General features: G+C 55.2%; 1 protein-coding gene across 1 annotated transcript; it reads right to left on the bottom strand.

Moving 5' to 3' along the window:
• Window positions 1-668: 668 nt before the first annotated feature.
• PEDS1 (plasmanylethanolamine desaturase 1) lies at window positions 669-26,649 on the bottom strand. Its single transcript, XM_070381050.1, has 6 exons — window positions 26,410-26,649; window positions 18,524-18,643; window positions 7,318-7,409; window positions 5,722-5,866; window positions 4,138-4,350; window positions 669-2,118 (listed from the first exon to the last, which is right to left on the bottom strand). Exons 1-6 carry the CDS (start codon window positions 26,531-26,533, stop codon window positions 1,997-1,999), a joined length of 816 nt encoding a protein of 271 aa, XP_070237151.1. The 5' UTR covers window positions 26,534-26,649; the 3' UTR covers window positions 669-1,996.
• Between the last annotated feature and the right edge of the window lie 724 nt (window positions 26,650-27,373).

The following is a 27,373-nucleotide window of genomic DNA, read 5'->3' as shown; positions in this document are numbered from 1 at the left end:
AGTCTCAAATCAAGTCTACACTGGTGGTTTTCTTAGAACTACATGAGAATGTAGTTATCTCAAAATAAAACTTTTTTCAAAAGTCTAGTGGTGGGCAGAGTTTAAGGAAAATAAAGTTATGGGTCACATTAAAAAAAAACTTTTATCTGTGACTGCTCTAGTCTTTTATCATTCTCTGTCCCCAAAAGGTTTATGTTTTTCCTTGTGAACATTATAGAAACTATCCAGCCCAGACTAGATTAACTGTAAATGCCTGTGTGTTCACTGCTGAATCCTAGCGCCTGGCATACAGGAGGCACCTGGCATTTGTTCAGTGACTAAATGAACCAGACACTTGTTTAACACGTCCAGTCTCCCCATTTGGCTGTCCATATAGTTGGCCCTCTTTTTCAAACCTCATCTTCCACTGTCCCCTTGCTCACTCCAGTCCAGCCACATTCTTTTAAAAACCCCAGGCATGTCCCTACCTCAGGGCCTTTGTACTACTGTCTGGCCAGGAGGGCTTTTCCCACAGTTCTTTCCCCAGTTGGCTCCATCTCCTCCTCCAGGTCTCAGCTCAAATGTCACCTGCTCAGAGAGGCCCTCCTTGACCTGCCAAAGCAGCCTCACCCCGCTTTTCCAGTGTCATCCAAAGCGGTTCATTTTCTTTACAAATCACCACCTCAATGTCCGAGTGCGTTTACGTATGTTTATTGTCTCTCTCCCCAGGAAGCCAACTCCACCAGGGGAGGTCCTCGTTTGTTGACTATCTCCATGCCTGGTGCCAGTAAACCTTTGCAGAAGGGATTCCTCAGTAGGGTTCTGCCTCCATGTCTCTACCACCACGATCTACATGAAAATTCCTCACGGAACCATGGGTCCCCCTTCCAAAAGGGTCTGGAGCAGATGTCAACACCGATTCACTGTCTCAGGGGACAAAGCCTCCATCCTAGCAGAGAGCCGTGGGGGAAGCTGGGAATAGGGGTGGGTGGGGCCTCACCCTCCAGCCTCCTTACTTCCCCTCCCCCAGGCAATCAGGAAACAGGAGGCAGCCCAGGTTAAGTAGACTCTTGCTGCTTTGTTATAAATATATTATGTACATCCAAAACAGGACATTAAAATATTACTCCGTGTTACAGAAAAGATATTAAGGCTTTCTATTATTTACATTAAACAAGCAAGCACCGTTAAAAAAAATAATAACCGAAACAAAAAAGCCCCACCCTTCCTTCTCTGACATACCCTCAAGTCAGAGGGGACACCATGTCCCTTTCCAATGACCAAGACCCTTTGCAGGGGCTGTGCCCTTCGAAGACATCCTCCGATTAGAAACGTCAGCTCTGGCTGGAATCACACAGGCGGGTGGGGGAAGGGTCAGGGAAAACAGAGTCCAGACTCGATCAGGAAATTCCGGCTTTGTCTGGCCGGCTGCCCCCAGACCCTTGCTGCACTTTGTCGCCCTTGGGTGGACAAGCTAGGTTGAAGGTGGTGACTGGGCGGGCTGTCCACCCAGGCCTTTGGAATCAAGTCTGCAGGGCCATAGCGGGGTAACGGTCCAAGGACACTCAGCTGTGCCTGGGGGCTCCTGGAGCCCTGCGGGCAGATAGACAGGAACAGGTAAGATGACTCAGTGCCTCGATACCAGCCACGCTGAAGGGCTGCCCAGTTGGGTAGGGGGGTGGTGGGCGTGTGGGGAGTTGGTGAGCTTGTCTTCAACCCAAGGGATGGCTGAAAGGGTGGGGTTCTTTTTTTTTTTTTTTTGCAGTCAGGCTTGGCAGACAGAGCAGCTCAGGTGGCTAGGGAGGGGCCAAGGGGAAAAAAAATGAAGGAAATGAAAAAAATCAGTGGCTCAAGTATTCTGTCACAAGGTGGGGTGGGTGGGCTAGAGGTGCCCGGGCCCAGCCCAGGAGGTGTCCTCTCCACCTGGAGTGGCCAGCCCGAGGAGGCTGGAATTTGGCAGATGGCTTCAGTTTGGGGGAGCTGGGGAAGGTTGGCAACGAGGTGGTGCCTGGAGGAGTTATTTGATCTTCTGCGCCCATTTCATGTCATCTGCCCGAGGCTTCTCGCCTGTCAGGGCCTGGATAATGTCCTCCAGGCGTCGCCAGAAGCCCATCCTCTCCAGAGGGTAGTTGAGCCAGCCTGCAGCAGAGACAGGGCAGGGGGGTGTGAGGAGGGGTTGAATGGGAGAGCAACAGGAAGAGCAGAGAGAGAGACAGCTGGCCCTGCCTTGGGCAGCAGAGGAACCGGGAGTAGGTCTGCAGGGGGCAGGGGAAAAGGGCTGACCAAGGAATATGGGGATGGGGGCTTCCCATCAATAGGCTGAGGGGCTGCTCAGACATACACCTTCATCCCTTCACTCACCTTCTTATTGAGCGCTTATTATGTGCCAGGCACAGAGGCAGTGTTTCCTATCATTTGGCTCTAATGCCACCTCTTCCAGGAAGCCTTCCCTGACTACCACTTAGCAGCTCTCCAGGCCTGTCACATCACCCATCCTTATTTCTTTACAGCCTTCATGATAACCTGTAACCATCCTCAGTAACTTGTCACTTCCCCGTTTAGTGTTGGTTTTGATCTCCAGCTCCCAACCAGAACCCCATGTTCTTTCACTGTTGATCCTGTTGGATCCCGGGGCCTAGGATGATGCCTGGCATGGTAGGTGCTAAGTGAATAGTCTTATTTCCATTAAATAAGTCTCATAATCTTATTTAATCTGTATTACAGTCTCCCACCTGAACCTCGAACTAGGTATTATTAACAGTCCCATTTTTCACATGAGAAGACTGTCTTGGAGGACAGTCTCCCAGTTAGTACCTGGCCAAACCAAGATTGATCCAAGCCCTGGCTGAACAATTAAGTGATCTCCAGAACAGCCTAAAATTTACCTCTCCACCTGCTCCTAAAAAGCATGACTTTAGGATGTACAAAAAAATATTTTCTGTGGCTCTCAGTTCTGCTTTCAGAAAGGCAAAAACAAAAAACCCTACAAAATACCTGACCAAACTAAACCAAAGCAAAACCCAACCCCTGCTCCCAAACCTGGAGGTGTAGCTTCCTGAGACCGCTCTGTGCCAGGCAGTTTGCATCCGCCGTCTGACCATTCACACCGCAGCCCTGGGGGGTGGTTGTGTGAGGGAGTGGCTGCAGCCCCATCTTGTGAATGAGAAAACTGATAACCAGGGAGGCTTGTGAGCCTCTGAAAGTTGCATACGGAGGAGCTGAAGGTTACCCAAGTTGGCCTGACTTAACAGCACGCATGATATACTTAACCTTAAAAAGATACCCACGGACCCCGGAAAACCTGCTTGCCTCACGTCCTTGGCCCTGGCTCACCGACTCCCCACGTGGGCCTCCTGATTGCCCCAGGGGCACATGTTACAGGCCTCAGGGCCTTTGTACTTGATATTCCCTCTGCTTGGATCGATCTGTCATTTATCCGCAGGGCCCCTCTCACGGTTTTCAGATTTCTGATCTCCCCCCGACTCTCTGCTCTTCACCCTGCTTTGTCTGTCCCCGAGGCATCTCTCACACCTGGAGTTTGCCAGCTCTCCTATCCTGGCCCTTACTCCACACCAGCCTCCTCACTGCTCCTGAAACAAACCAGGCATGTGTGTTCCTGCCTCCCTCACCTATTGCTCCTGTTGCCTGGAGAGCTCTTCCTCCACGTCTCAGGACTCTCTCCCTCAGTTCAAATGCCACCTTCTCCAGGAGGCCTTCCCTGACCACCTCATTTAAAGGGGCAAAGCTCCCTTCTTCCCTCTGCTACCCCCTTCTGTGTTATTTTCTTCCTTGGCAGTTAGGACTGTCAGATGAGGACTTATTGCCTGGAATGTCCCCTCTTAGAATGCTATAAAGGTAGGGATTTTTGTGTTTTGTTCAGTGCCATGGCACATAGTAGCACTTAATAAATATTTGCTAGATGATGGGTGGTTGGAATCACAACTCTATGAGGAGGGTGTGTGTGTGTCTGTCTTATTTATGGCTGTGTCCCTGGCACCTAGAAGGGTGCGTGGCACGTAGTAGGTGCCCAAGAAATGCGTGTTCTGAGAGAAAGCTCCTCCAGGGCTGTGCTGCCTCCCGGTGACCTCTGCCCCCAACACTAAGGGTGGAGCAGCAGTTGGGGTGGGGGCAGCGCGCCCCTCTACCCTGTGGACGCACCCGTGGTGATGCAGAAGTAGGTCTCGTGGGGGGAAACGTGGTGGATGCGATGGTGTTTGCGGGGCAGGATGACGTGCCAGTCCTGCAGGAAGACGACCCAGCGTGGCAGCCCGAAGTACGTGTGCGACCACTTGTGGATCTGGTTGGTGAAGGTGCCAAAGATGATCAGGCAGAAGACGAAGCACTCCCAGGGGTACAGCTGCTCCAGGACTTCTGCGGGTGGGGAGAGGGTGGGTGCCCACGGGCCCCAAACAGCTGTCACATAGGGCAGGGGCCCACTGCCAGCCTGGCTCTCACCCCTTGCCCCTGGGCAGCAAACTTCCTGGGATGGCAGGCACCCTGGCCTCCTTCTAACCTCCCACATGGCCTCTGGCAGGCTCAGACTCCCCTGTGGCCTCAGTCTTCCCTTCTGCTAAGTGGGCAGAATGGGAATAAGCAGAAATAATGGTTGAGAATGTGGGGTTTGGAGTGAGGCAGGGCTGGGTGCAGGTCCCTGCTCTGACATTTCTTGACTGTGTGAACAGGGGTCAGTGACTCTACCTCTTTACATCTCAACTTCCTCATCAATGAAATGGGAATAAATCTCGGTCCGGATTCCCTAGAAGCAGAGCCTCACTAAGACAAGGCCTCATGTGCATGTGATCTATCTGACTGGGGAGGGGAATCTTTTGAAAAACACCCAAGGGAGTGAGGAAAGCAAGACAGGGCAGGGGAAGAATTAAGCAAAGATGGGATGGGGGGAATCTTGTCTCAGCCTGATCCAGGGAGGGTGGATTCTGAAATGCTGATGACTCCACAGAGTTGGTCCCACTCAGAGGCAGGGGCTGGTCTTTTGCAGGCTTTCTGGGTCACTGACTTCAGGCTTATCCCAAGGGGAGGGGCGGGACCTGTGCTGGCAGTTCTCAGAAGGGAGCTCACAGCGGCTCAGAGCAGCGGGGAGAGGATGTGGTCGGACACCACACCACTCACACTCTCCCCACAGGGGGCTGCTCTGAGGACCAGCGAGGTGTCAAGCTGCTAGAACAAGAGCTGGCTCAGAGGAAGGGCCCTCCCCCACATTCCCCCGCACTGAGGTCACTGAGGCTCAAAGAGGTGATGGGACTCGCCTTGGGACAGGTTCCCTTCCCCAAACAGGCAGGGCAGAGATCTGAACTCAGGACTGAGTTTGGATCAGGCTATACATACTCTTTCCACTAAGCCCAGGCAGCAAGATCAGAAGCCCCCAGGGCCAGGCAGGTGAATTCAAATGAACAAGGCGGGGGGAGGTTATGACTGCAGGGAGCAGCGGGGACTGCAGCGAACGGGAGAGCGTGCCTCTTGTGCAAGGGGGGCCCCACAGCTCAGGTCCGGCCCAGTGCAGCCAAGTGGGAGCCAGGATCCAGGTGGCCAGGTCGGATTGTTCCAGAGAAGTTAGAAACATAGATCTTTATGTCAAATATCCCAATTTTATATGAGGGCAACTAACTAAACTTTTATAACACCGAGGGGCGAAACACCCACACCAGCTACGGGAGGCTCGTGGGAGGGGGGTGTGTGTGCCTGTCCCTGAGGGCTCCCTGGAGGCTCCCCCGCTGGCATGCTCACCTGGGCTCTGGGTGCGGAACTTGTAGGCCATGTTTAACAGAGGCAGCAGCGTCAGCAGGCAGTTGTCCCCGTTGGTCTCGATGAAGTCGTGCCGGGTGATGGCTGTTGGGTCGATGTGATGCTCCCGGAATGGCCGGATGAAAGCCTAGGTGAGGTGGGGGGATGGGAGAGGGGGCCCAGCCGACCAGTCAGCCCCTCCCTGACCTCCTGCACACACACTCCGCACGGGAGCACCTCCTTGTCTCTGGCATGCCGCCCCAGCACAGCACTGCTGGGGGGCCCCCAGCCTTCAGGCTCCAGGTCTAGCAGCTTTAGCAGAAGATGGGTGGAAATGACCTGGTGGGACCTCCGGCTGCCTGCCCCTCTGTGGGCCTCAGTCTCCGGACCTGGGCTACGGAGTGGGGGTTGGCGACAACCTCCACCCTCCTCTCCTACCCTGAGGCAACTGAGGAGACCCCTCACACTGACAGACAGGACCCTTTTATTTTTTCCAATATCCAACCCCTCCTTCTGGCAAGAGCCTCCGCTTCTTCTCTTAGTACCAGGTGCTCCAATCAGACTACCTCCTCGGACCCTGGCCCGGCCAATCAGAGCATCCCATTCCTCTGGCCACAGTGACTGGCTGTGTGACTGCCACGTGACCCAAGCGAGGCCAATGGTGATGAGTCGTGGGACTTTGGTCCTAACTATGGGAAAAGGGGCGGTCTCCAGGGAGCGCTGAGCTGGGAGGATGGACCTTGAGGCAGCGGACGGCCATCCCGGCCACCTTAGCAGGGGAGAGCCCGCGTGAGAGTGGAGCCAGCAGAGGGGAAAGCAGAGACAGGCGTGGAGAGGGACGGGCTCCAAAGAATACAGTCTGTTCGTCCCACTGGACCCAACCACGCCCTAGTTTCACTTCTAAAATTTTTAGTACACAAATCGGTACGTTTCTGTGGTTACTGCTAAGTCGCTTCAGCCGTGTCCGACTCTGTGCGACCCCATAGACGGCAGCCCACCAGGCTTCCCCGTCCCTGGGATTCTCCAGGCAAGAACACCGGAGTGGGTTGCCATTTCCTCTCCAAAGCATGAAAGTGAAAAGTGAAAGTGAAGTCGCTCAGTCGTGCCTGACTCCTAGCGACCCCACGGACTGCAGCCTACCAGGCTCCTCCGTCCATGGGATTTTCCAGGCAAGAGTACTGGAGTGGGGTGCCATTGCCTTCTCCCTTCTGTGGTTAAGTGTGTACCAGATTTTCTATCACAATCAAAACGTCTGACTGACACCAGATAAAGTTCAATGGAAATGAACAGTGAGGTGCAGCAGGGCAGGCAGAGGAGAACAAGATGCGGTGTGGCCCCCAAGTTCAAGGGGGTCCAGTGAGGTGGACATGTATCAGAGCTCTCTGTCCCAGGCCTGATGCTTTTGCTTCCAGGAAATCACAGGGGATTCCTGTTCTGGTCTTGAAGGCGGGGGAGTGGGGGTCAGGTTGGAACCACAGTTTTCACATTACAGATAGGAAAATGGGCTCAGAGAGGAAAGGGGACTCAGCCCAGGTCAGACAGCCCCACCTCCTCCTGGAGGAGACAGGCTGGGCTTCAGGGCTCGGTCAACATACGCACCTTCCCCACAATGGGCAGCTCCACGGAACCCCAGGTGTCGGCTCCCCAGTGCACCAGGCCGGACAGGAAGTCAGCAAGGAGAGCCCCTGCCACTGTGGACAAGAGGAGGGTAAGCCGGAGGTGGGGGGAGTCGAGGGCACGTCCCTACCCACTCCCCACCCCAATTCAGGAAGTCACTCGCTCAGTCATTCAGGTTAGGGTGTTCCCTCTTCTCCTTGGGACACTTTGCTGCCTGTGAATGGAGCCGCAGTCTGTCCCTTTACTTGGTCATCCCCAGGGAGACGCGGGGCCTCACTTGCTAGGTGAGTCTGGAGGAGTAAACTGGGCTCAGGTCGCCCAGCCTTTCCCTGTTAGGAGCCGGCTGGCACTTTCTCTCTGACCCACAGTTGCCCCGCTCTACTCCAGTGCTACTGGTGACAAACAGCAAGGTCATTCTGGGGTTTGGTGTCAGGAAGGACCCGAGGTCCAGACAGAAGCCACACCCCCGCAACCCAGCTTTTACCAACAGTCAATGTGATCAATGGGCCCCCAGCAGCCTTTTCAGAACAAAGACCCCTCAGAGAGCCCCAAAACCACATGCTCACTTGAGGGTTCAGTATAATCCAGAGGGTAAGTGCTGTTACGCCTAGACTCACGTGCCAGCTGTCACTTACCAGCTGTGTGACACTGGGCATGTTCCCTAACCTCTCTGTGCCCCAGTTCCCTCTAGATGGATGAGAATGAGAATGATTTAAAAAGAACACGGCAGCTACCGTCTACTGAATACTTTCTCAGTGCCAGACATGCTCGATCTTCGCAAATTCTCACCTCTATCAGAAGCTGGTACCATCTTTATTTTTACTTTATAGAGGTGGAAACTGAGGCTTGGAGAACAGAACTAACTAGACTGAGGTCGCATACATGGCAAGTGGCAGAGCTAGGCGCTTAAGCTACCTTGGGGCCCAAGTATCTCGGGAGGATGCACCATGACATCGTCCACAAGGGGAAACCAAGGCCGAGTGGCCAGCCCGCTGCCCAAGGAGACGCCCCAGTACCACCCATCCTGCTCCCCACCGCCTGTGTCTCAGCCCTGCTGGCATAGTCCCCTTCCTTATACCCCCTTACAAGCCTCTGGGTCTCTGTACTTGCTCTGCAACCTGCTGGAACATTCTTTCCCAAAATGTAACACAGCTCACTCCCTCACTTCCTTCAGATCTTTGCCTCAAAGGTCCCCGAGGACACCTCATCTAAAACCGTAAGCACCCCCGCCTCCCAGCATTTCCTGTCTCTTTTCTTCTCCAAACACCTATCACCTTGGACTTCATTTCTGTTTACTGTCTTCCTCTATAAAAACGTCAGCTCCACAAAGTCAGGAATTTTCGTCTTTCGTTTATGGCTGCATCCCACTTCTTGGCACACAATATGGGTCGGTACACGTGTTGAGTGAATCGATGGGAAGTGCTAAGTACAGTGTGTAGTGCAGAGGGAGCCCTCAATACTATCATTATCTTTGCTGTTGTTCATTTAGTCCATAAAGGTGACATTTTGCCAGGGACCTACTGTGTGCCCTACACTCGAGCCAGAGATGCACCAGACTTTGGCTGAGCTCATGTCATTGGGACAGAGAGATAAGGGGCAAGGAGATTTGCCAGGTGGTACAGTGGAGAGGAATCTGCCTTCCAGTGCAGGGGACACGGGTTCAGTCCCTGGTCTGGGAAGATCCCACATATCACAGGGCAACGAAGCCTGGGCACCACAAACAGAGAAGCCCCGCTCGCCGCAACTACAGAAAGCCCGCGCAGCCAGAAATAAAAAAAAAAGACAACAGAGTGAGGAAGGGGTGACACTGCCTGGGGGCCACGCTGGGGAGGGGGAGGCCGTGCCAGGGCTCTAAGGCTGGCGCACAGGGCTGGGCAGTCGTGCTGCTCAGGGGCGGTGCAGGGAGGGCGGGCCGGGCTGGGGAAGGGGCTGGTGAAGGCTGGGAAGCCCAGGGCTTCTGCACTTGCTGCTCCTCTATCCGGCGCACCACCCCCTCCCTGAGACCCCTGAAGGGCTGGCTCCTCCTCCGTCTTCTAGCTCAGGGTAAACATCACGAAGTCCCCGGCTAAAGCCATCCTCCCAGGCAGGTGCTCTTGGTCACGTCTCCTTGCTTGCTTGCTTTCACAGCACTGGTCACCATCTGAGGGGACAGCCTCGTTTATTTTCCCCACTTCTCGGATGCGGAAGGGGGCTCAGGGAGGTTGAACCACCTCCCTGAGTGGCAGACCTGGTTTGAGAAGAGGTTAGTCTACCAGTCTCCAAAACCAGCTCCCTTTCATGCCCTTAATCTCTGCCTCAGTAGGTCCGGGGTATTAATAGAGCTCCTACTGCATACCACAGGATGCCGTTACACACTGCCTTGTGTCTACCATGAGGGAACAGCGGCACTGGAGCCAAGGTCAGGGGGAGCCAGACCAAGAGCTGGAGCCACTGCTGTGTGACCCTGGGCAAACTCTGCCTGCTCTGGGCCTCAGCATCTTCCCTTTGCCAGCGAAGGGTCAGCGGAGGTATCTCTTGAGCCCCCGTGCCATCAGCCTGAGCTAACGCTGCCTCAGGAGAACGCAGCCCTCCAGCAGGCTCCCTCACGGTGCCCAGTTTGCCTCCTCACCCTTGTTCCATGCAACCACCAACCTGCTTCCCATAATCACACACTGGTTTTGCCAACTCTGGGACTTCACACAGATGGATCCTTATGGGATATGCTTTTTTGGGTCTAGCTTTCTTCACTAGCATGATGCTTCTAGAGGCATCCATGTGGTTGTCTCAGGAGTTCATCCTTTTCAGTGCCAAACAGTGCTTCACCACCTGGATGTACCACGGTACGTTCATCCATTTTGCTGGTGGACAACGAGGCTGTTTCCAGGTTGGGGCTGGAATGACTCAGCTCCTGTGAACTGCCATCCACAAGCCTGTGTGAGGACATATGCCCTCATCTTCTTTGGGTAAAGATGCGAGCCATCTACCTATCTATCCATCTACCCACCCACTTGCTTATTTAGTTTTACTTGATATTTATTGAGCACTTATAGTTACCAGGCTCTGTTCCAGCACCTTAAATGTTTTATCTCTCTTAATCCCTAAACTGTACCAAGGCCAGTCCTAAGCCGGTTACAGATCTCATCTCCTTAATCGTCCTAAGCACTTAATCCTTACAGATGATGTGTGCGTGCTAAGTCGCTCAGTCATGTCCGACTCTTTGCGACCCCACGGACTGTAGCCCGCCAGGCTCCTCTGTCCATGGGATTCTCCAGGCAAGGATACCAGAGTGGGTTGCCATACCCTCCTCCAGGAAATCTTCCCAGCTCAGGGATCGAACCTGCATCTGTCTCTTGCATTGGCAGGTGGGTTCTTTACCACTAGCGCCACCTGAGAAACTCCTTACAGATGACAATGATAATAAAAACAATATTAGAAAAATGTTTTGTAATTACAGTTAACACTAGGGTGCTTCCTGTGCGCTGGGTCCTTTGTCAAAAGTGTTAAAAAAGTGTATTATTGGGAATATAAATCCCCACAGATTAAACACGTGCTATGCAGCGACTTCTCTCCAAGGGGAACAATACGAAAAGGAGGTGGTGAGAGTAACTTTAAAGAAACCCGACAAACACCACTTGAGCCTGGTGGTCAAGGTCAACGTCACGGGGATCAGTCATGCTGATAGTATATATCCTTGCTATAGATGGTGATGAAAATGGCACTTGACCTCTGGGCTCTTCCTCCCCAAGACACACAGCCCACTAACAAAAACACTAGACAAATCCCAGCAGACGAGCATCCCACAAGACACAGCACTCCTCAAACTGTCCAGGTCACTGAAAACAAGGAAGATCCGAGAAACTCACAGCTCAGGAACCTCGACGGATGACAACTAAACGTGACGTGGGATCGTGGATGGGATCCTGGGGTAGAGAAAGGGCAGTAACTAAAAATTAAGGACATCCGTATGTGCTGCTGTATTTAAAATGGATAACCAACAAGGACCTACTGCACAGCGCAGGGAACTCTGTTCAGTGAGCGGTAGCCTGGATGGGAGGGGCGTCTGGGGGAGAAGGACGATCTGTGCGGCTGAGGCACTCTGCTGCACACTTGACACTATCACAATGCTGGCAACTGGGTGTTCTCCAGCAAAAAACAAGCAGCTAAGACACAACCAGCCGGCCAAACAAGAAACCCAAGAGACCACGCAGCTTAGGGTTCCACTTACATGAGATCTCCAAAATACGAAAATCTGATACAGAACGGAGATCAGTTAGGACTTAATGGTTAAGAGGTACAGGGTTTCTTTGCAGGGTGATGAAAGTGTTCTAAAATTGAGCGTGGTGATGATTAGGTAACTTGATAAATTTACTAAAAACTACTCGATTGTGCACTTTGTACGGGTGAATGCAATATTGTGTGAACGATATGACGACAAAGCTGTTACCTAAAAAAATTTTAAAAACTGAAAAAAACTTAAGGACCTCTGAATAAACTATGGACTTTACTTCATAATAATGCATATTGGTGCATTCATTATAACACACATATGATACCAACATGAGGCAGTAATAAGGGGAACTGGGGCCAGGGCTTATATGTGAACTTATATGTGAACTTGCTATAACTATCTGCTCATTTCCTGTAAATCTAAAGCTGTCCTAAAAAAGAGAGTCTATTAAAAAAAAGTGTGTCATCTCACTTCATGTCCACTGTGATAGGCCTCACCACATCCCACTTGCCAGAGGAAGAAATGAGACCTGGAGGGTAAGGAGGGGTCAGAGCTGCTGGTCAGTGGCCAGAGACCAGAGACAGGGCTGTTCATGATGCTGCTGAGCCTTCATGTCCAGGTCTGAGACAGGAACGGTATTTACGTCGCTTAAGTACCATCAGCTAACAACAGGCAAATGCAGGTCCTAAGGGTTTCCCAGGTGACGCAGTGGTAAAGAATCCTCCTGCCAGTGCAGGAGACACAAGAGATGCAGATTCCATCCCTGGGGTGGGTAGATCCCCTGGAGAAGGAAACGGCAACCCACTCCAGCATTCTTGCCTGGGAGATCCCACGGACAGAGGAGCCTGGCGGACTGCGGTCCATGGGGCTGAAAAAGTCAGACACAAAGGAGCGACCGAGCACGCAGTGCAGGCCTTGGGACACAGTACGCGGCCCCCAACGCAGCCACCGTCAGTAGTTAAATGCCGCTCCCCTCCTGCAGCATCTGCGGTGTCATCTGTCCAGCGACCAGCCCCTGGCCTTTTCTGGCTGCCCAGCAGGGAGGAGGGACGTGGCCTTTACGGAGATGCCAGGAATTATTTTTGGAGAGAAGAGAGTCCCCCCGCCCCCGCCCTGGGAGGAAATGGCTCTGTGATCTATGGGCCGTGGTCGTTTTCAGAGCACAAGTCCAGGCCTCCAGGCCTGCTGCCCAAGTCCTCTTTAATGGGAGCAGGGCTGGCAGAGGCGGGCACACAGAAGCTTCTTTGTCCCAGGGCTGGTGTCAGCGCCTACTGGCTGAATCACCCTGGGGGTGGCCTGAGCCTGGTCACCACCCTGCCTGCAGGACATGGGGCCAGGCTAGGAGACCATGACTCACCCCAGCTACCCTGACTCACCCTGAGACCCTGAGACAGCCCCCTGGGGCCTCCATTTCCCCACAGGCCATGCGCTGGGACTTCTCTGCCCCGCCCACCCTGAGGCCTGGTGTGGAGACGGGGTGAGACAGAAACAGACACTGCTAAGGGCTGGTCCCTACGGTGTAGTGTGTGTGTGTGTGTGTTTAGTCGCTCAGTTGTGTCCGACCCTCGGTGTGTTATTTTCCAGGCAAAAATACTGGAGTGCGTTGCAATTTCCTCCTCCAGGGATTGAACCTGCGTCTCCTGCAATGCAGGCAAATTCTTCCCCCGCTGAGCCATCAGGGAAGCCCTGGTCCCTCCGGTCCTGGGGCCAAATCCTGTCTTTACCACCTTTCAGCTCAAATCCAGGGGAGACTCCTCCTCCAGGCCAGACTCCTGACCCGAGAGGCCACCCACGACCCGAGGCCCTGTGACTGCCCGATCACTGCTGACCTCTGCACTCACTGTGTCTTCCATCTGGAAGCCCCGCCCTCCTTTGCCAGGAATTTCTAGTCCCTCCTTCGGGCACCAGCTCACCACCCCATTTTCCCTGCACTTTCCCCAAGTGCTGCAAACTGCTCAGGGCTCCCAAGGTCATTCCTGGGTTACTTATCCGCTGCGGCCAACGCCGTCCTTGTGCGGGCCGCTGAAGACCTCCAGGGGGATAACTCCGACGGTCCCTCGTGGCCCCGTCCTGCTGCCCTGCTTGGTGGGTGCTCCTCGCTGAACCCCAAGTCTTTTGAAACACCTTCTCGTCCAGGTCTGCGCGACCCTGCCCGGCTCCCCATGTTCCCTCTTGGCTGGCTCTTCTTCCTCTTCCCGCCCTGGAAGTCTCAGGGCTCTTCTCTGTTCGCACAGAGAACCCCCGAGGGTCCCTCCGCCAGCACGTGCGTGGGCTTCAAACAGCGTCTCTCCTCCCGGGACACCGGGATTTCCGGTTCCGGTTTCCTGCTGAAGGCCTCTGGCGGCCCGGCAGGCAGCACCCCAGGCAGCTCGAGGCTCCTCCACTTCCCTCCGAGATGTCGGCGGTCACTTCTCTCAGGGCGCCGACCCCTCTCCCTCTCACCACCACAGCCACCTGTCAGCACCTTCCGACAGCTCACCCGGCTCTTACCACCTCTCACCACCTCCACTGCCCTTCTGGGGTCTGGGCCACCTCCTTCGCCTCCCCTCCAGCCCTCCCTGTCCCCACCGCCCTCCCTGCTGCATCAGATGATGTCGGCTCCAAGGGCAAAAGGTCAGTTTTCATTCCAATCCCAAAGAAAGGCAGTGCCAAAGAATGTTCAAAACAACCGCACAATTGCACTCATCTCACACGCTAGTAAAGTAATGCTCAAAATTCTCCAAGCCAGGCTTCAGCAATACGTGAACCGTGACCTTCCAGGTGTACAAGCTGGTTTTAGAAAAGGCAGAGGAACCAGAGATCAAATTGCCAACATCCACTGGATCATGGAAAAAGCAAGAGTTCCAGAAAAACATCTATTTCTGCTTTATTGACTATGCCAAAGCCTTTGACTGTGTGGATCACAACAAACTGTGGAAAATTCTGAAAGAGATGGGAATACCAGACCACCTGACCTGCCTCCTGAGAAATCTGTATGCAGGTCAGGAAGCAACAGTTAGAACTGGACATGGAACAACAGACTGGTTCCAAATAGGAAAAGGAGTACATCAAGGCTGTATATTGTCACCCTGCTTATTTAACTTATATGCAGAGTACATCATGAGAAATGCTGGGCTGGATGAAACTCAAGCTGGAATCAAGATTGCTGGGAGAAATATCAATAACCTCAGATATGCAGATGACACCACCCTTATGGCAGAAAGTGAAGAATTAAAGAGCCTCTTGATGAAAGTGAGAAAGTGAAAGAGAGTGAAAAAGTTGGCTTAAAGCTCAACATTCAGAAAATGAAGATCATGGCATCCGGTCCCATCACTTCACGGGAAATAGATGGGGAAACAGTGGAAACAGTGTCAGACTTTATATTTTTGGGCTCCAAAATCACTGCAGATGGTGATTGCAGCCATGAAATTAAAAGACGCTTACTCCTTGGAAGAAAAGTTATGACCAACCTAGAAAGCATATTAAAAAAGCAGAGACATTATTTTGCCAACAAAGGTCCATCTAGTCAAGGCTATGGTTTTTCCAGTGGTCATGTATAGACGTGAGAGTTGCACTATAAAGAAAGCTGAGTGCCAAAGAATTGATGCTTTTGAACTGTGGTGTTGGAGAAGACTATAGATTCCTTTGGACTGCAAGGAGATCCAACCAGTCCATCCTAAAGGAAATCAGTCCTGAATATTCATTGGAAGGACTGATGCTGAAGCTGAAACTCCAGTACTTTGGCCACCTGATTCGAGGAACTGACTCCTTGGAAAAGACCGTGATGCTGGGAAAGACTGAGGGCGGGAGAAGGGGATGACAGAAGATGGGATGGTTGGGTGGCATCACCGACTCAATGGACGTGAGTTTGAGTAAGCTCCGGAGTTGGTGATGGGCAGGGAGGCCTGGCGTGCTGCAGTCCATGGGGTCGCAAAGAGTCAGACACGACTGAACAACTGAACTGAACCTAACTGGCTCCAAGGGGACAATCGTCAGTGACTTCTCATGGCTTGAATAAAACTCCAAGTTCAGACCACGGCCTTTAAAGCCCTGCATGGCTGGGTCCCCACGAGTTTCTGACCTCCCCCCAATTACTTTTCTTTTGGGCAATTTTCTCCAGCCACACTGGCCTCCTTTCTCTTCTCCAAGCGCTTACTCAAGCTTACTCCAAGCTTGAGTCTGGGGCTTACTCCAGACTCAAGGGCTTTGCACCTGCTGCTCCCTCTGCGGGGAATACCCCAGACAGAACCACCCGACCAGCTCGCTCACCGCCTTCAGGTCTCTGTGCACCTGTCACTTTTCCAGAGACCTTCCCTGACCTCTTTCCTCATCCTCCCTGCCAGTTTCCGCCAATCTTGACTTTGCTACCCAGGATGGCATCATCTATCTGTATTTATTAACTGGGCACCGTTTCAAGGCTTCTGGCTCCTTGGCTTTCTGGGGCTTGCCAGGGGCACCAGAACCCCTGGGAGATAGCAGCAGGCTAGGGGTGGCTTCTGTAGGCTGGCACAGTACCCTTCCTTCCGGTGTGTCAACACAGAAATCAGAGTGGCTACTTAAATCGATCAGCAAGTGTGCAAACACTGCTATCAGAGGATTGTCGGCTGTTATCAGTCCAGAGGCAAAGGTGCTTGTTGGAAGAGCTTGGCTGATAAGCAGGTGAGAAATCTCCTGACCCCAGGGCTGGAAGATCTGGCCCCAGTCGGGGGAAGGAGGTGGTGCCCTACCCGGGGTGCCAACCTCTTGGCTCACTCAACCCACACAGGGGCTCTGGAGCTATGGGTCCTTTGCCCGGAGTGGGCCCACTGCTGAGAACACGCGCTCCCTCCTAGTGGAGGCCTACAGTCTCTAGTCAGGGAGTCTGTGGTTTAGGAGATGGGCAGGTCTGGATGTACCATCCCAGACCCTGCTGCTGCCCAACAGGCCAACCACCCGGTCCCAGAGCTACACTCTCTCGCTCGGTTGCTGCCTACAGTTCAGAGAGCCCAGGGTGGGACTCGGCATGTGGTGGTGTCTGTGTTGTGCGGTCACTCAGTCGTGTCTGACTCTAGCAACCTCATGGACGGCAGCCCGCCAGGCTCCTCTGTCCATGGAGTTTCCCAGGCAAGGACACAGGAGTGGGTTACCACTTCCTCCTGCGAGGGAGCCTCCTGCATTGGCAGGCAGGCTCTTCACCACTAGTGCCGCCTGGGAAGCCCTTGGCATGCAGCGGCCTTGGGAAATATCCACAGTTAAACTGACCATTGAGAGGCAAGGTCTGAGCCCCGGGGAGGGGAATGTTGAGTGGTGCCCCCTCCCTACCTCGACCCAGCCGCTGCCCTCTCAGCAGGGATGCATCTGGCCCTCACAGTGGCCCCAGCCAGCAGGTACTATGAACAGCCTCACCTTCCAGATGGGGCAGAGAGGCTCAGGGGTGTAACAACACTTGCCCAAGGCCACAGAGCCCGGGAGTGGCAGAGCTGATGTGAGTCCAGGATGTAGCAGTCTGCTTGTGATCGCCCCCAGATGAGGTGTTGGGGCTCACACTGTCGACACCCCCGCCCTTGAATGTGCTCCTCTGAGGCAGAGAAGCCGGGGGTGCAGGTCCTTCTTGCCCCTGGACAGAGGGGGCCTGTCCGCTCTGTGGGCAGGGCCTGGCTCCTCAGCACTAATGGGTTACCCTCTTTCCCTTCCAGCTGGTCTGGCCCCCCAGCACATGCCCACTCCTACCGCAGACCCTGATGGCTCAATTAGCAGGCCCAAGTGCTACTGGCCTGAGCGGCCAGAATGCTTTTAATGAGACTGTGGAAGCTGAACACTTGGGGCCGGCTGGCTGGACCAAGGGCGCAACGGCCACTGAGCCTGGGACGGGGTGACAAGCACTGGAGTTAGAGGGGAGAGCGGAGGGGCAGAGTGCGGGCAGGAAGGAATGACGTCACTCCAGGCCCTGGGTGTGGAGACACTGAATTAGAAACTGTGTCGTGCTTTCCGTTTTGAGGGGTGACTCCAGCTGGTCCCCGCTCTGAGGCTCGGTCTCTTGCTCTGTATAACGATGCCAAAGATGGCAGTGCCCGTTGCCCAGGCCATGGACGCGTGAGGATGGACCGGCGGAAACCGGCGGACCGGCAGGCACTGATGCGTGCAGCTAGTCCATTCATTCACTCACTGCTTTGGTGAGTATTTACAGAGCACCTACTGTGTGAGGCATCGCGTCCGGGGACACAGCAGCAAAGACGCACAAGTCCTGACTCTCAGGGAGCGGGTGTGTGACTGGGGGAGGCAGGGGACAAAGAAACAGCATATAGGACAGAGTGGGGTGCGGGGTGCATGGCAAGGCTGCTGTTGCTGCAGGAGGAGCTCCCTGAGGGGCACGAGGCAATGAACCATGCAGGGCTCTGTGGGAAGAGTTCAAGCTCAGGAAGAGCATGTGCAAAGGCCCTGAGCTAGCAGCCTGTCTGATGGTGCCCGGGGAGGCACAGCAGGGAGGCTGGTGTGGCAGAAGCGGGGTGAGCTGACGGGAGGAGGGCAGTGATGGGAGGAGGGATGGGGGCTGTGCCAAGGAGCTGGTGTTTTGTTCTAAGTAGACTGGGGACAACAGATCAGTGGTATGACCTCATGGGGGATCTGATGGGATCTTCCCGGCTGCCTGTGGACAATGGACAGTGGACCGTGGAGGGCTGAGGTGGAGGTGGGGAGACCACAGTCCAGCCTGGAGGGTGGTGGGGACCAGGGAGGGGATGGGGGATGCTGGATACAACTCAAAGCAGAACCAGGAGACTCGCTGATGGTGGATGTGGAGTCACAGAGGGGAGGAGCTCAGGATGACGCCCAGGTCTCTGGGCCAAGCTGGACACAAATGCCACGTGTGCGCAATGGGCGACAGGGTCCCCACAGCTCGAACCCCAGTCCTGTGCACGCACGTACACACGCGGGTGTGTGAGTCGCCATCAGTGTGGGGCAGACACTAGGTAGGTCCCTGGCCCCTGGGGAAACCGAGGCAGGCAGCGGGGCTGCGGCACTCACCCATGCCCAGCATCACCAGGGGCGTGTGCTCCCAGCGGGCCAATAGCAGGAGGTGGGCCACGTTGTGGGCGATGAGGCTGAAGCACAGGACCACGCAGCACCACTCCTGGAAGCGCTTGCCTGCGGGCAGAAGGGGCGAGAGTGAGTGCAGGGCGGCAGGCCAAGGCCGCGGATCAAGGATCAGAGGCAGGCGGGGCCGGTCTAGAGAGGGCTGTGTTCCATGAATCCGCAGTGCAGACTGCAGGCTGAATGCAGGGACAGCCTGCCCATTTCACAGAGTGTCACTGAGGCCCAGAGAATGGGACAAGTCTGTCCAACGTCATATACTCTGGGCCGGCTGTGTTAAACCAAACCCTTCTGCGCACAGGCCTGCTGCCCATGAGGCTGGCCTTACATGGGCTGAGTCTTTGGCAGGCAGGACCAGAACGTTGGTCTCGTGGGCCCCTTCGGGCTCTCTCTGGAGACCCCTGAAGGAATTTTAATGAGCTTCTTTTTTTAATTCTCATTATCCTATCACCTGCCCCCTTCTGGTAGGCAATCATTTGGAAGCGCTACAAACAGCTTTTAATTATGCACGTTCAGACCCTGTCCCACGTCCATCAAGCGGGGCTCCAGGCAATGAGTCAGGAATTCAGGAGAAACCAACCATGGTTATCACTTCCATGGCTCCAGCCACAGGGCCGATGAGGAGGTCTCAAGCTCTTAACATCTCCAGGGGCTGGACAGGTGGTTTGAAGCAGTGAGGTGGGCTGGGTGGGGACAGTGGGATACCACAGCACATGTGCCCCTCCTAAAGCGGGAGGCACTAACTGGCTGACTACTCCCAGGACAGGGAGTGTGGGCCCAGGGAGGTCAGAGGCTCGAATTCTCAAGAGGAGCCAGAAATCAGGATGCAGGTATGAAACCCTCTCTATAATTTAGGCACGTATTTTTAATATACTGTGGGCTGGGACAGGCTGATTCACTCAACTGCAGCTTTGTTGACCATATCGAGACACTGAGAATAACCTCAGTGTCCACTGCCTGGGGAATCAGACAAGTTAACTTGGTTTACAGTGTCTCTGTTGCCAGGCAAAAAGCCTGGGTGACTGTTCCTATGTGGCCGACGGAGGGACGGGAAATTCAGGACAAACTGGTAAGTGCAAACAGCAAAGTGCCGAACATCCATTTACATAAAAAAAGAGAAAAAACAAACACACAAACAACTGTAGAGTTAAGACTGTCTTTTCGCCTCCTTTTGAATTTAAAATTTATGAATGCGATATTTTAGCAAAAATCTCACAATTATAAATTAAAATTTAAAAACGCAAAAGGAAATAAAAGCACCGCCTGGGTGACATAGCATATGACATGGCCCCCAGGAACACTGTTTTCTCAGGCAGCTGGTCTCAAGGACAAATCTCCTCTTGCAGATCTCTCTGTGGAACCTCCACCTCCAGGAAGCCATCCACAATTCCTCCTTTAATGCCTGGGCTCCCCGACCATGGGGCCCATCATGGGAAACTCTGCCTGCAAAACTTCCATCCTCCTCTCCCTAAATGTCAACTCAGGAGGCCTAGGACCCTGCCTGCCTTCCACAGCAGGGCCCTGTGCTTTGGTGCTTAATAAATGCTTGTGGAATAACAAATTCCTAACCACGATCCTAGAGGAAAACTGCCAGGCTTTGCTTCTGGGCACCCTTCACTAAAGCGCTGTACAGGGACCAGGCTCAGAGAGAGAATGGGCCTTGTCCAGGCTGCACAGAGCAGACTGCGCTCCAAGCCAGAGCCAGAACTTCCGCCCTGTGAGAAGACCAAGGCTCTGAGTGGGCCAAGGACATGCCCAGGGTCGCATCCCTCGTACAGACGAGGACTCTGGGGCCCAACAGGGCCAGGATCCTCCAGGCCTCACAAGGTGGCAGGTGCAGAAGCCTTTCGCTGCCCACTCCACAGTCAGGGGCTTCTTCCTTGGCACCCCGGGGCCCTGCCACCCCAGCGCCCCCACCTGGGGTCACCATGACAAGACCCTGAAGGGCCTTCCCTTTCGTGGCTCTGGTCTGCAGTCAGGACGGGGGGAGCTCAGAAGCAGGAAGCTGGGAGGGCCGGTGGTCAGGGACGGGAGATTCCTCAGTATGATCTGCAGCCCCCAAGCCTGCAGCGCCAGCAATGAGATTAAGTGACAGGAACAATAACCAGGCCAATTGCGGGCTGGGTATAGCGTGCAGCCCACGCCAGAGACTCTGCAGACCCACTCCCCCTGTCTTGTCTCATTTATCCATCTATGGCTGCACTTCAGTCCTTCCCAGCATCAGGGTCTTTTCTAAGCATGAGATGGTTGGATGGCTTTGCATCACTGACTCAATGGACATGAGTCTGAGCAAGCTCCTGGGAGGTGGTGAAGGACAGGGAAGCCTGGTGTGCTGCAGTCCATGGGGTCGCAAAGAGTCGGTGACGACTGAGCGAATGAACGGCAAACGGCTGCACTGGGTCTTCTTGGCGACACACAGGCTTTCTCTGGTTGTGGGGCATGGGCTTAGCTGCCTGGTGGCATGTGGGATCTTCCCGGAGCAGGGATCGAACCACGTCGCCTGCATTGGCAGGCAGATTCTTTACCACTGTAATACCAGGGAAGTCCCCACCTCTGCCATATTTTGCTCTTAGTTTTTTTTTTTTTAAAAAGGAGCTAAACTTAAAAAAAAAAATACCCTAAATTCCTATTTTCCTGCTTCCTTTAAGAACACAGGCTCTAGCCACCCCAGGTCTGAGCCCCCCTCAGATGGGGGCAGAGCTCCTGGCTTCCCCAGCCCTCTCTCCTCCCTGAGGCCTCATCCTGGGGGGCTTCTCCTGGTGGCAGTGCTGGGCAGGCCCCTGCAGTCATCTGGGTTTTCAAAGGTGAGGCCCAGTCTTTCATTCAAGTCTCAGTACCTCGAGGGAGGAACTGTGTGATCCCACTTCCTGGATGAGGAAACTGAGGCTCAGCAGGAAAAAACCAAGAGCTGAGTTTGGATCCTGTGCCTATAAGGGGGAGACCTTAGCCTGGACGTTTGGGGCTGTCTTGATTCCAAAGATAGCCCAACTCTCTCCCATTGCCATGGACAACGTCCCGAAATCTGAATATTTTCCCATCTAAACTGTCCTCTAGGCTCTGGAGTCTTCTGCAGAACAAGTGCCTCAGCTATGACCCGGAAAAAACACACCTATTATAATAAGCATTCACAGAGCACCTCTTCTATACCAGCTACACTGCCAGGGAGGATCCCAGCCAGCCCGGCCTGCAGTACACCAAAAGCTGGGGGCTATCTGAAGCTGTTTGCTTCAGAGGAGCAAACTAGGCCTGGAGAGATGAGGTGTCCAAAGTCCCTCGAGAGTCACCAAAGTCAACATGGACAGTTAGCCAGGCCAGGACCGCACGGTCAAGGGGTCTAAATGGTGTCACGTCACAGAGGGGCAGACTGAGGCTGGGGAGGGGAAGGCCTTTCCTCCACATAGAGGGCTCAGGCCACCTCCAGCACAGCACTGGGCCTTGTTTCCCCAAGCCAGCCCCTGGCCTGACCACGATCGGAGCAGAGGGACAGAGGTGATGCCTGCTGGCCTGGGGAGGGGCCGGGCTGGCGTGTGGTGGCTGTGCAGGGCTGGCAGGGGCGGGGCGGGGGGCATCTCTGCTTTCCTGGGGACAGGTCACAGCTGGAGGCCTGGCACCGGGCCTGCCTCTTCTGGTTTCAGTCAGACAAGCCCTGGAACCTAACCTTAAGGTGGGTCCAGGGCCACTAGGAGACCCTCGGCCTCAGGGAGGTGGGGGGACAGGAGGTAGCGGGGAGGCAGGGACCAGAGAGATGCAGAGGAAGAGAGACAGATGGGAGAGAACAGCATCAGAGACAAAGCAAGGTGAGAGACAGGGAGAAGGAGGAAAGAGAGAGATGGGGGGTCTCTACATACATGGAGGTGGACAGAATGAATGTAGCCAGAGAGAGGGAGAGAGAAAGACACGGAAATGAGGGAGACAGAAACCGGGCCAGGAGTGTTGACGGACCAGCCTGGCCAGGAAAGGGCCTCAGGAGGCCCTCTGGGGACAAAGCCCAGCTCAGCCCCCGGATGGCAGGCCAGGACCCCCACCTGGCACTCCTGACACCCTTCACCTCGCCCCCCACCCACACTGAGTGCCTGTGTCCCACAGGCCGGGGGGTGAACGGGGGCTCCGGGGACCCACCAAGATCTACCCCTGGAGCCGGCGTAGCCACATAGCCAGAGCTCAGCTGGTACCTGCCAGGATGCGGGACACCCACCTCGCCTCTGGGCGTGCCCGTGAGGGCCTGCCTAGCCCGCCCACCCTTCACAAAGGCTGCACCTGGGAGAGGGTCTGCAAAACCCACACTTGGACCCTCTATGGCTCCCAGGCCCCAGGCACGTCCTCGGGGCAGACTCTCAGGGTCCAGGGGATTGGGCTGAGGCTCTTCACCTCAAGCTGCCCCGATCAGACCCCTCATGGCTCTCAGCCGACACGAGGCCCACCGTGTTTGCTGCCAGCCCTGTGGGCATGCTGGCCTGCCACCCTGGAACATGGGCCCCCTCCCGCACCCCCACCCCGGGCGGGCTCACCTCCACAGCAAAGATTCGGAACACGGAACCCAGAACGCCCCTGAACAGTGTTCAGGTTCTGGCCCTGCTAACTCTCTGTGTGACCGTGATCATCACTCTTTGCTAAGCCTCAGGGAAGGTCTTAAAGATGGACAGGGTGCAGCCACTCCAGGCCAGCCAAACATATGGTGTCCCTGGCGAGGCTGACCTTCCCCTCTGGTGGGCAGAAGCAAGCCGAGTCCCAGGCAGGACAAGCACTGGGAAGAACATGTGTGGGGTGGGCTATGAGGAGGCTCTAGGGGTCTCTGTTTCCTTCCCTGTAAAATGGAGTTGATACCAGGATACCCCTGAGACCCCTGTATATATATATAATAAGTTATAAACTAGGCAAAGTCAAGCATACATACACATATATATATATAGGAAGGCTTGATAGTCGTGTCCGACTCTTTGCAACCCCATGGACTGTAGCCTATCAGACTCCTCCCTCCATGGGATTCTCCAGGCAAGAGTACTGGAGTGGGTTGCCATTTCCTTCTACCAGGGGATCTTCACCTTCCAGGCAGACGCTTTAACCTCTGAGCCACCAGGCAAAGTCAACTTTCCTACAGAGACAACTGTAGGGAGGCTGAAATGAGAGCGTAGGAGGGAAACGCCCAGCACACAGTCAGGGACCAATGAATGTCAGCTATGTTAACTGCCTTGTTATTGCTGCCAGCTGTCGCCGTACCAACCTACCTCTAGCCCCGTGAATCTCAGGAATTCCGTCCTGGAACCCAGAACCCTTCCTGACTCTACCCTGGCTCCCTCTGCTCCAGCCCACGGGCTGCCTCAGTCTCCCACAAACACTTCAGGCTTGCTCCTAACCTCAGGGCCTCTGCACTTGCTGTGTCCTTGGTCTAGACCAATCCTTCCTCAAATATCTTCAGGCGTCCCTCCCTTCTGGTCTCGGGTCAAATGTCACCTGTTTAGGGAGGCCTTAACTGCCCCCCCTAAAATGTGACTGTCCCCAACTTCTCCCTTTTTGGCTATTTGTTCCGCAGTACTTGCCACCACTGGGCAAGTAAGCTATTTCCCTTATTTACTGGGTTTACAAAAGCTCAGCTCTGTTTTCCCTGTTTTGTTCACCACTGTTCCCCCAGGGGTTAGAACAGGGACTGGGACAAAGGTCCCAGTGCTCAATATGTATTCAGCCTGGTCCCTTACTTTATAGGCCAGGCCTAGAGAGATGGAGGTGCTTCTCCAACGTCAAGGGACAGAGGCAGGCAGAGGGAGGCCTATGGAATTTAGAGAAGCCAGTCTCTTTCTGCTTCACTCCCCCTCTCCAGGCACTCCCCTTGCCCCACCCAAACTCCAAATCGGGAGGAGAAAAGGCCTCTGATTGCAGGTCTGGGGCACCGGGAGACTGTCTGCACCCTTAAATCCCTGAGGGGCTATCCTTCAGACGGTGAGGGGCACTTGGGGAAACCAGAACTGGACAAAGGTGCAATCATGGTGGAATGAGAAGTGGGGGTCCACAGGGGAGGCTCAGAACACCCTTATGATTTCAAGGTCTGTAGGGTTTACTCGAGTAGGTGGAGCTGGACACCAAAGGAGGGGGCCTTTGAATCTTACCCTGGATTTCCAGGTGGTGAGCCTGAGGACCACAGAGATGAGGCAGTGTACCCTAAGACTCACAGGAGAGGTTGGGCTATGGCATTAATAACAGGGATTCCCTATTGTATGCCAGGCACTGCACAAGATGGATGATCTCATTTCCATTTCCCAGTGACACTAAGGAACAGATAAGCTTTATCATGTACCCATTTTAGAGGTGAGGAAACTGAGGCTCAGAGAGGGCCAGCACCTTGGCCCAAGTCACATAGTTAAGAAGCAGAATCAGGATGCTAAGTCCAGGCTGCCCAAGGCAGCACCAGAGGTTTTAGGTCCACAAGCTGGGTGCTGGGGGAACAGGTTGAAGACACTATGGCATCATGGGCCAGGTGCCCAAGTTAGGTATTAAAAAAAAAAACAAAACAGACACAGAACATGAAACTGCAAATCCAGAAAGGTCTCTGGTGATCTAGGGCTCAGGTCATACAGACAGCTATGGCAGAGATGGTATGCAAACCCTGGCCAGTCAGGGCAGAAAGCCAAAGGTGGTGGCAGACTCATTCTCATCCCAGGCAAGGGATATCTATGCTTGGTGTCCCCCTCCCCCTGCCCGGGGCAAAAGGAAAGATGTCAGAATGTTTGACAAATAAATAAAGCTGGATGAGCTGGTGACACCCAAGCATAGGGACCTCCCAGTCACCTGACTCTGGAGTTCTCAAAGGCAATTCCTTAACCCCTGCGGACATTTGGCTCTGCTGGGGACTGGCAATGAGATTCCTGAGGCTCAAGTGGAAGTCAGAGAAGGGGGTGGAGGTCATTGCTTGCTAGAGCAGAAATGGTAAGCCCAGCAGGAAGACACAGGGACCTTGTCCTGGGGGCAGAAGCAGAGCAAGGGTCTCTAAGTTTGCAGTCTGGTCTGTGGATACCCCCAAGTCCTTATGCAGGAGGTTAATATAAAGATCTACATGGGAGAGAGGAAATGGCTGGGACTGGGGCTTAAATTTTGAAAGAAAGCTTAAACTGGAAGGTGTGCAGGGAGGGCCCTCACCACCCAGAATTTCAAAATACAGGGTGAGAGTTAATTCGGGGGGTGCGGGGGGAGGGATGAGGGTCTGTAAACTGAAGCTATAAATCTAGGATGGGGCTTTGGAGGAAGGGCGTCTGGGGCACTCGGTACCTGGGGCCCCCTGAGTTGAGGTTCCCAGAGCAGATCTGATATGCTCAGATTTGTGGGGTGAAGTCACTACAGCCCAGGGCCCCGGCAGGGGTGCAGATAGGGCCCTAGGGTGTGAAATCTGTATCTGGGGAACCTGGGATAGGGTGTAACTCTTAGGAAGGGGGCCAGTGCATGTCGCTGGTCGCGGGGGGGGGATGCCTTCGGCTTGGAGTCCTGGAATGGTGGATCCCCAAGACTAGGGGCTCTTTACAGCCGCGGGGACCCCGGGCTAGGATTGGGATCCGACAGCGTGATGGGAGCTGTCCGTAGCCCGAGGGGTTGATATGGCAGCTCCTTGATCCGGGGGCTGTCTTTGCATCCAGAAAGTCCCGTGGCTGGGGTTCTGGTTTGCGCTTGGAAGGGGCGCTGGGGTGGGGTCCCCAGACTTACGGGAGCTACTTGCAAGTTAGGAGCCGCGGCTAGAGCTCTGCATCGGGGCCTGAGGCTGGGGTTCCGATCCAGGGGACCCGGGATCGCGGCCCCGCAGCCCAGGCTGGCCGGGAGGAGGGGGCCGGAGGTCCTACCTGGGGAGTAGAGCGCGGCCAGCTCGCGGGCCCCGGCGTGCTGCGCGCCCCAGCGCCGGCAGGACGCCGCCTCATCGTCTTCAAGCTCCGGCTGCTGGCCTGGCCCGTCTTCGGCGCCCGCCATGGCCCCTCGCCCGGCCAGCCCGGTGCGCTCAGCTGGCGGCGACGGCGGTGGCTGCGGCGGCAGGGCCGCGGAACCGCGGCGAGATCACGCCGCCCAATGACGGCCCGGCCCGGGGTGCGGCCGCGGCGCCGGCGGGGGTCTCGCCCGGCCGGGCGTCACAGCCAATGGGGGAGCGCGCCTGAGGCCGCGCCAGCCAATCAGCGGCCGCTGAGCCGCAGCCAACCGCGGCGCGCGAGGGGCGGGCCCGTAGCGTACGGAGGAGCCGGGGGGCGGCGCGTCTCGGCCGCCCGCGCTTCTCTGCGCGTCGCCGTCGTCCTGCGGGTCGGGGCACGCTGACGGCCCCGGGCGGGCTGTGTTTACCCCCGCGGTGCCCCCCGGTGCCGAGGGCCGAGGTCTGAGCGGGCGTCTCTTGGGCACTCCCAGGCCGGCGTCTGTGACGGGCAGGGGACGCGCGGGGAGGGGCCCCTGGGCGGGGAGGGGAGGCCCCGTTTGGAGGGTCTCTGGCCTGGGCCGGTTTCAGGGTCTCCGAAGACCCCGAGCGTCACCCCCCACCGTGGGCTCAGCTCGCGCGGTGCCCCCGGAGACAAGCCTGACAGGGGGGTGGGGGCAGTGTCCCCCGGAGGGAGGAGACAGGAAAGTGATAAGAGTCTCTGTCAGATTTGGTGAGCGCTGACTATCTGTTGGGCGCCGGGCCAAGAGCTCGACCGCAGGGTGTTTTTAACTCACAGTCAGGAGCTGGGTGGCCTCCTCAGAGGCCCTGTCACGCAGCGCCCGGAGGTGCCCCCTTCTCCGGTCACTGTGACATCACCCCGCCTTCCCAGTGCTCGTCGGAACGGACGG

The sequence above is a fragment of the Bos mutus genome, chromosome 13 (genome assembly GCF_027580195.1).
Source record: "Bos mutus isolate GX-2022 chromosome 13, NWIPB_WYAK_1.1, whole genome shotgun sequence".
Taxonomy (NCBI): domain Eukaryota; kingdom Metazoa; phylum Chordata; class Mammalia; order Artiodactyla; family Bovidae; genus Bos; species Bos mutus.
Note: the sequence above shows the minus strand (reverse complement) of the source record. Positions and strands in the feature narration are given on the sequence as shown.

What these genes read in the sequence shown, in the direction of transcription:
- PEDS1 (XM_070381050.1), bottom strand. Translation starts at nt 26,533, where the DNA reads ATGGCGGGCGCCGAAGACGGGCCAGGCCAGCAGCCGGAGCTTGAAGAC. An exon ending in GTTCCGCACCCAGAGCCCAG is followed by an intron (nt 4,351 to 5,721) that starts GTGAGCATGCCA and finishes CCCCACCCGCAG; the next exon opens with AAGTCCTGGAGCAGCTGTAC. An exon ending in CTACTTCTGCATCACCACGG is followed by an intron (nt 2,119 to 4,137) that starts GTGCGTCCACAG and finishes TCTCTGCTGCAG; the next exon opens with GCTGGCTCAACTACCCTCTG.